Source organism: Culex quinquefasciatus, chromosome 3 (genome assembly GCF_015732765.1).
Source record: "Culex quinquefasciatus strain JHB chromosome 3, VPISU_Cqui_1.0_pri_paternal, whole genome shotgun sequence".
Lineage (NCBI taxonomy): Eukaryota > Metazoa > Arthropoda > Insecta > Diptera > Culicidae > Culex > Culex quinquefasciatus.
In genome coordinates this window covers 61,354,963-61,362,550 of record NC_051863.1, presented here as the reverse complement: position 1 = coordinate 61,362,550, position 7,588 = coordinate 61,354,963, and the positions used below count along the sequence as shown (strand labels likewise).

The 7,588-nt window shown below is 45.3% G+C and overlaps 3 protein-coding genes across 3 annotated transcripts; 1 reads left to right on the top strand and 2 right to left on the bottom strand.

The window, feature by feature from the left end:
• On the top strand, positions 1–1,862 carry LOC6043421. The gene is made up of 4 exons (XM_001858935.2): positions 1–615; positions 679–843; positions 899–1,067; positions 1,127–1,862. Exons 1-4 carry the CDS (start codon positions 416–418, stop codon positions 1,829–1,831), a joined length of 1,239 nt encoding a protein of 412 aa, XP_001858976.2. The 5' UTR covers positions 1–415; the 3' UTR covers positions 1,832–1,862.
• LOC6043420 lies at positions 1,856–3,527 on the bottom strand. Its single transcript, XM_001858931.2, has 4 exons — positions 2,994–3,527; positions 2,766–2,934; positions 2,414–2,713; positions 1,856–2,358 (listed from the first exon to the last, which is right to left on the bottom strand). Exons 1-4 carry the CDS (start codon positions 3,341–3,343, stop codon positions 1,960–1,962), a joined length of 1,218 nt encoding a protein of 405 aa, XP_001858972.2. The 5' UTR covers positions 3,344–3,527; the 3' UTR covers positions 1,856–1,959.
• Positions 3,528–4,128: 601 nt separating this feature from the next.
• On the bottom strand, positions 4,129–6,042 carry LOC6043419. Its single transcript, XM_001858926.2, has 3 exons — positions 5,028–6,042; positions 4,664–4,963; positions 4,129–4,607 (listed from the first exon to the last, which is right to left on the bottom strand). The coding sequence occupies exons 1-3, from the start codon at positions 5,556–5,558 to the stop codon at positions 4,209–4,211; spliced, it is 1,230 nt and encodes a 409-aa protein (XP_001858967.2). The 5' UTR covers positions 5,559–6,042; the 3' UTR covers positions 4,129–4,208.
• Positions 6,043–7,588: the final 1,546 nt, after the last annotated feature.

Sequence of the window (7,588 nt, the reverse complement as noted above, 5' to 3'; positions counted from 1 at the left end):
ATTACCAACACTAGAAAAAATACCACGTGTTGTGTTAAAGCCAACCATGCTTACCAAAACCCATTCACATAGAAACCATTCAGCAGTGGTGTGAATCAAACAAAACGAAAGTGAGTAGAGAGAACAAACAAAACTGAATGATTTCACTCAACAAACACAGGCTCAACATTTCGGCACATTCCACGCACGCACATGAATTGGTGAAGTTTTGGGCGAAGTATCGAGCTGCGTTTCATTTCATAACATTACCATTGACACACACTGCTGATATCGGCAATCAGTTACCGGCTCGCGCAGAGTAATTGGAGTCCCGCGGAGATCTCTTATCTCACCCCGAGTACGTACTAACTGATATAAAACAGGTCAGTTACGGTGGATCGCTCCGTTAGTGACAAAGTTGCTCAGCGCCCACACGATGGAGTCGAAAAGTATTCTCGAAAAGTACCCGTACCTGACGAAGGAATACCTGGAGGGTATTCTGCGCAGCGATCAGTGCGAAGGTTCGATTACGGTGAAGGACTTTGAGGTGGTGCCGGCGCTGGGAAAGGGTGAAAACTACTCCAGCGATATCCTGCGGGTTAAGGTGAACTATGTCACCGGCAGTAGCAATCATCGGTGAGTTTGAGTTTCTTTTGGGATGGTTTGGGTTAATTGGTAACGATGGGACTTGATTTCCAGCACTCAAAGCTACATCGTCAAGTCTTCGCTGGCAAGCGAAGGAATGGCTGAGATGTTGGAAGAGTACGACGTGTTTCATCGGGAGATTGGCGTGTACAAGAACGTGATGCCCAAGGTGGAACAGCTGCTGGCCTCCATCGGCTACACGAAGAAGTTGGCACCACAGTAAGTTTGGAGATTGAGGAGGGTTTGAATAGATGTAACGTTTGACTAATTTCAGAGCGCACGCGATCGTCTCGACGAACCCGAAGCACTTTGTCTTTGAGGATCTATCCCTCCAGGGCTATCGATCGGCTGATAGAAAGCAGGGCTTGAGTTACCACCAGCTAGAGATGGTTTTGGAGAAGGTCGCCAAGTTTCACGCTGCGACAGCGTTCCTGTTCGAGCAGGTAGTACTGAGTTGAATTCAACGCCCGATCGTTTTCTTGTTAATTCTTTCAAATCGTAGGACGAAGAAATCATGAAGGACCACAATTACCGGAACATCAACGAAGAGGTGCCCCACTTTTATCCACTGTTCCAGAACAGTATGGTGGCGTGTGCTGAGCAGGCTCGAAAGTGGCCAACCACGGCCAAAGCAATCGCCGATAAGCTCTTCAAGCTGGAGCAGACCGTCATCCCGAAGGGCTGCCAGGTGTACACCCGAGACAACACTACCTTCAACGTGCTAAACCACGGTGACCTTTGGGTGAACAACGTGATGTACAAGAACGATTTACGGGGCAACCCCGTGGACTGCACGCTAGTGGACTACGCGGTCGGGTTCTTTGGATCGCCTGCGATCGACCTCAGTTACCTGCTGTTTACGTCCTCGTCGGACGATGTCACGACGGAGCAGTTTGACTTACTGCTGCAGTATTACCACGCGGAATTGGTGGATTGTCTGGCCAAGTTGGGCTACTCGAAGAAACTTCCATCTTTGCTGGATATTCAGGTTGAGATGCTGCGGAAAGGGTTTGTTGGTATCATGTTTGTCACGTTCCTAATTCCGCTGCGGTTGATCGAAGATACGGCTAGTGCTGATTTGGGGCATTTGCTTGGATCTTCGGCGGAGGCCGTGGACTTCCGACGACGGATGTTCAGTCATCCCAAGTACCAGGGCAGGATGGAGTATCTGTTGCAATACTTTGATAGGAAAGGATATCTGGATTGATAACTGAGAAATAAAAAAACACGATCAACACAACGAAAAAAGTTTTGTTTTATTTTTACATATTTGACAACACTTAGACCTATAGTTGACCACCAAGATACTCTAGATTCTAGTAGAATTCCAACCAACTAATCCAACGCGCCGTTCTGCAAGAACATTGGCAACAACGGTTCTATGATCTCCCGATACTTCGGATTGTTGTAAAGTTGCCGCCGGTACTGCGTAGCATCCTTGCAGCTGTCGAAGGTGTTTTGGGCGGCGAGGAAGCTGGCGTACAAAAACGGCACGAAACACACGACGATCGCGACCTCCAGGAAGCCACATTTGACCAGATCTTCGTTGAGGTCGGCCAGTGTGGGAACCGGTCCGGCGTGACCAATCTGCTCGAGAGTTGCCACCAGCTGCTGGTGGTACAGCGCGATCAGTTCTTGCCGGTGACCATCGCGCGCCACACCTTCGCATACGAGGTACAGCAGGTAGAACAGATCGACTGCGGGACTACCGCAGAAGCTGAGCGTGAAGTCGACCTGTAACGTGAAAGGATTAATGGTATCGATTGCGGAGATCTTTACAAAATCTTACGAGTAGAATGTCCTGCAGCGATGACCTATTCTCGTCAAGCCTCATCAGCATGTTGTTGTAGTGAAAGTCTCCATGGTTCAGGACCTTAATCATACCGCTACTGTTCGATTGGTTGTAAATTTGGGCACCTCTAACAAAGAAATTGGGCAGCAAGTTCTTGAACTTCTCAGCATACACCTCGTAGCCCTCCCATTTAGCCAACTCTTCCGTGAAGATGTTAAAGCTTTCCTTCATAAATCTGGTACCTTTTGTTGGTTTGGCTTGAAACAGACCATGCGATAAGTTACCCAAGGTATCACTCTGAAATAATTTAGGTTTAAGACGTTCTTTTTGATTAAAACGACAAACGTACCTTCCCATCCTGCAGAAGCTTGTAGGACGCCGCGTGGAACTTTGCAAGCTTCGTACAGATCACTTTGGAGTTTTCCAGATCAAAAAGACCTTTGCGCGTTTCGTAGTCCAGGGATTGCGCATCTTCCAGAATGATAACCGGTTGCGGTTCAGTGGATGCGTATAGTAGGCTGGAAACGGTTCAAACGTTCAAAACTCCGATTACGATCGCCTACTAGATTGCACTTACTTCGGCGCCAGCTGCGCATCCGCAACGCCCGCCTTCTTCAGCATCTTCTGCATCGGACTCACCAGATTCTTGTACAGATTCAGCTCGTTCTCGAACGCCGAATCGTCCGGCTTTTGGTCCGTCTTGGACGCGATCAACTTCACCACCAGCGCCACAAACTCCATCTGCCCCTGGTGCTGATAGCTGACGTGCACCTTGTAGATCGTGCTGGCGTAATGTTCCGCAGCATTCGCGTGCAAGTTGATAAAGAAATCCTCCACCGTAACGGAAGCATCCTCCGTTGCTTCCCGCAGTATCCGCTCGAAGAAGGCACTGTTCAGCCAGGTGGTTGGATCTTTCTTAGCCGGCATACTGGAGTGAGCTCAAAACCCCGTTGTCCTAACGTCCTTGAAACAGCTGCGGCTTGCGCAAAAATGAATTAATATCAACTTCAGTCCCAGAAACGCTCACGTGGTACGCGGGCTTGAACTTGAATATCAACTAAACGGGTAGATCGGACACGGCAAGTGATTCAGAAGACGGTCTTTATTTACCAATTTTCATTTAAAAATAGCCCGAATATTGTCGCCGCGCTGGGAATGAAAATTTCCACGACAAAACAGCGGGCACAGCGTGAACCGTGATGCTTGGGAAAGTCGGAAAATTGATGATGTTAAACTGCGTTATACAGACGGGAATAGGTTGCAAAGTTTAAATTTCAAATGAGTCCGAGAATTGCTACCATGCGGTGAACATCTTGAGATAACGTGACTGGTAGACAGTTGATGTATTAGCAAATCGCATCATTTAAATCCCCAGGAAGCTGTTTTTTTTAATGATGTACAACTAATATTCACAAAAATATAATGTTTTAATCAGGCTGTGAAGTCGAGTACTGTTGAAGCGACTTGGACTCTGACTTCTGAAAATTTAGCAACTTTGACTCCAGCTACTGACTGACCACCGACTTTGACTTCGAATTCAACAACAACTCCCAAATAAGGTTGTTAAAAATTGGTCGATTTTGACTCCGGGTGCTTAAAATAATCCGACTCTGGCTTCAACACCGACTACACTGCCTATCCGGCTGCCGGCTTCAACTTCTTCAAAGGAGAAAATGCTTAAGTTCTATTCTTCGAGACACGAAAAATGAACATTCTGTGTAATATATGAATTTATTATACATTTAAATATTTTACTTCGTCATGAAGTATTGCTCATGTAAACCCACCCCCATCAATCCAGGAATCCCTTGTGCAAAAAGTTCAGCAACAGCGGCTCAATAATCTTCCGATATTCGGTCCCATTGTACAGCTGCCTACGGTACTGCTTCGCATCCTGGCTGTTATCAAACACGTTCAGCGCCGTTGCATAGTCGGCAAACAGGAACGGAATGAAGCACACCGCAATCACAACCTCCAGGAAGCCACACTTGAGCATGTCCTCGTTGAGCTCGAACAGCGTCGGAACCTTGCCGATGTGGCCAACTTTGGCCAGGGTCTCCACCAGCTGCCGATGGTAGTGGTAGATCAACTCCTGGCGGTGCTTTTCGCGCGTTTCACGATCACAAACCAGGTAGAGCAGATAGAACAGGTCGATTGCGGGGGAACCAACGAAGCTGAGCTGGTAGTCGATCTGGAATGGTTGTTGATTAGCACTCCTCAGGGTTTGTAATATTACAATCTTGTTACCAGCAGAACATCGGCAACGGACGTCCTGTCGCTGTCGAATCGAACCAGCATGTTGTTGTAGTGGAAATCGCCATGATTCAGCACCTTGACGGCAAAGCTGTTGTTGTGTTGATTGTAGATGGCAGCACCGCGGCTCAAGAAGGTTGGCAGCACACCTTTGATCTTTTCGGCGTACTTTTCAAAGCCACCCCACTTGGCCAGTTCCTCGGAAAATATGCCAAAGTTCTCCTCCATAAACTTGGTTCCAATGTTTGGTTTGGTCTGGAACAGTCCAGCGGAAAGATCACCGAAACTTTTGCTCTGAAATTAGGTAACACAATTAGTGTTATCAGTACAGGTGATAGCCCAATCACACTGATAATACCTCAATGTCCTGGAGTGCACAGTACGAAGCTGCATGAAATCTGGCCAGCTTCGTCGCGATGGCTTTGGAGTTTTCCAAATTCATCAAACCTTTGTGAAGTTCGTACTTTTTCGAAGTAACATCTTCCAAGATGATCACCGGTTGAGGCTCCGTAGATGCGTACAAAAATTTGGGAGCCAACTGCGCACCTTCAACCCCTGCCTTTTTCAGCAGATTCTGCATCTGGTTGAGCAGATTCTTGTACAGGTTCAGCTCATTCTCGAACGACGAGTCATCGGCAAGCTGATTCACCTTGGAAGTGATCAGCTTGATCACCAGCGCAATTGGCTCCACCTTGCCTCGCGAACGGTAGCTGACCTGCGCTCGGTAGATCGTACTGGCGTAGTGTTCTCCAGCGTTGGCATGCAGATTGATGAAGAAGTCCTCAACCACCAGACCCTTATCGTTGGTCACCTGACGTAGCACCTTCTCGAAGAACTCGTTGTTCAACCAGGTGGTGGGATCCTTACGGGTACTAACGGAACCGGGCATTTTCAACTCCAAGCCAAGAAACAATCAATTCAACCCAGTGAAGACTCTCAGGTGACTAAAATCGTGCAAAAACCCAAATCCAAGTTCGCTCGAAACCCGCTGTTTATAGCGCAATAACCTTTATCAAAGGGGCCAAAAAGTGATAAAAGTTAACCGTTAATTTACAATGTCCTACGCCGAATACCGGGACGACGGTTTGAGAACTCGTACGAAGATTATGAACTATTGCACTTGTTATGGTGTTGCTTTGGTGTCTATTGGCAAATAACAGCTGAGACCTGGCGGTCCCGGATCAGCGTCGTCACTTTTGTCTTGAATATATAAGCGAAACCCGTTATCACAGATAACAATTGCAATACAATTATCTGCTGACGTACGACTAGTATACCTGCTGTATCTGACACCAATTTCACGGATGAATCCAGCTCTTTTTGCCAAATTTATGGTCGTGTGCTGAATTTTTCTGTTGCTATTACGATACCAAACAATAAATATAACAATATATTTAAAAGGGTGACAATAGCGATGAAGAGAGATGTGCTAATAATACTAAAGAGAGGACTCGTATTGATCTTAAATTCTCAGGGATGTAGTTAAAACTAACCAAACCAGGTTTTTATCTAGGTTATTGCATTATATTTTCATATATATTTTTTTTCGTTTTATTTAGTTTTGACTTTTGATATTAATTCGAGTTCTGCGATCCAATTTTAGTCAAATTTGAATACACTCAAACCCCGATGGTTTGACACCAACTGTTGTCAAACGAACGGGGTCATTTTTTAGTTTGACACCCCATTTACACAAAGTTCACACACACTACCAAACCTTCGTTGTGATAGTGAGACTGAGCGTTACTTTTTAGTTTGACTTTGACCAACCAACGGGGTACAAACTAACAGAGTGTCAAACGAAAAAGTGACCAACACCGTCAAACCAGTTAACTGAATCCAAATTCTGAAACGGAATCTAATTAGAATCGTATAAAAATTCCGTTTCAAACGCAACAACCAGTTCCGTGTTCGAAGCGGTTGTTGCGTTTGAAGCGGAACTTGTGTACGATTCTAACTAGATTCCGTTTCAGTATTCGGATTGATTTGACTAGGCGGGAGTTGAGTGTACACTCAAACCCCGATGGTTTGACATCCACTGTTATCAAACGAACGAGTTCACTTTTTAGTTTGACACCCCTTTTACACGGAGTTCACACACACTACCAAACGTTTGTTTTGATAGTGTGCCTGAGCGCCGTATAAAAAGTGACAGTTCGTTACTTTTTAGTTTGACTTTGACCAACCAACGGGGTACAAACTAACAGAATGTCAAACGAAAAAGTGAACAACCACCGGGGGTTGAGTGTAGTTGATTGCCTATTAAACTGCAAAATGATTTTTTTTTAATGTTTGATCACCGCCATTTTGACCGCCACCTTGGATTTAAACATTTAAAATCACTTTAGCGCAGTTTAGGGGTCATACTTAAATACCCAGTCACGAAATATTCTAGCAGAGCTGGTTCTGCCAGAATCCTACTAGAACGATCGAACAATTCTACTAGAATGCTGTAAGAATATCCACCTCTGTTAGAACGCTGCTAGAATCCTGCTAAAGCGCCGTGAATGGGTTAGCTCGACAATCAAAAATAAGACAAGGAAAAAAAATTTTTCGTGATTCAATTAACCGAAGTTTCAAAAATCCGAAGTGAAATATTTTCGAAGCCTTCGGATAATCGAGTCTGAACTTTAATCGGAACTCGTAAAAATGGCTTTAAAAGGAGCTCTATAATATAATGGTCCAAAACCGGGCTTCCTCGGGGCTACCCTTTGATCAAAGATTGGCTCTTCATTAGGCTAAATCTCAAATTTGAGTTCATTTTGACCACCAGAAGCCCTCCCTCTAATATCTTGAAGTTTATATCAGAAAAATCGTCAAAACTTTTCCAGAATCTAACTTTAAAACCCTTTTCATTAAACAATGTTCAATCCGTTTACCCTATGGACTACAAACAGTTATCACGTCCAGTTTGTATCG

What these genes read in the sequence shown, in the direction of transcription:
- LOC6043421 (XM_001858935.2), top strand. Translation starts at nt 416, where the DNA reads ATGGAGTCGAAAAGTATTCTCGAAAAGTACCCGTACCTGACGAAGGAA. An exon ending in ACCGGCAGTAGCAATCATCG is followed by an intron (nt 616 to 678) that starts GTGAGTTTGAGT and finishes CTTGATTTCCAG; the next exon opens with CACTCAAAGCTACATCGTCA. An exon ending in ACGAAGAAGTTGGCACCACA is followed by an intron (nt 844 to 898) that starts GTAAGTTTGGAG and finishes GACTAATTTCAG; the next exon opens with AGCGCACGCGATCGTCTCGA.
- LOC6043420 (XM_001858931.2), bottom strand. Translation starts at nt 3,343, where the DNA reads ATGCCGGCTAAGAAAGATCCAACCACCTGGCTGAACAGTGCCTTCTTC. An exon ending in AGCTTCTGCAGGATGGGAAG is followed by an intron (nt 2,714 to 2,765) that starts GTACGTTTGTCG and finishes AAATTATTTCAG; the next exon opens with AGTGATACCTTGGGTAACTT. An exon ending in CGCTGCAGGACATTCTACTC is followed by an intron (nt 2,359 to 2,413) that starts GTAAGATTTTGT and finishes TTCACGTTACAG; the next exon opens with GTCGACTTCACGCTCAGCTT.
- LOC6043419 (XM_001858926.2), bottom strand. Translation starts at nt 5,558, where the DNA reads ATGCCCGGTTCCGTTAGTACCCGTAAGGATCCCACCACCTGGTTGAAC. An exon ending in GTGCACTCCAGGACATTGAG is followed by an intron (nt 4,964 to 5,027) that starts GTATTATCAGTG and finishes ACCTAATTTCAG; the next exon opens with AGCAAAAGTTTCGGTGATCT. An exon ending in CCGTTGCCGATGTTCTGCTG is followed by an intron (nt 4,608 to 4,663) that starts GTAACAAGATTG and finishes CAACCATTCCAG; the next exon opens with ATCGACTACCAGCTCAGCTT.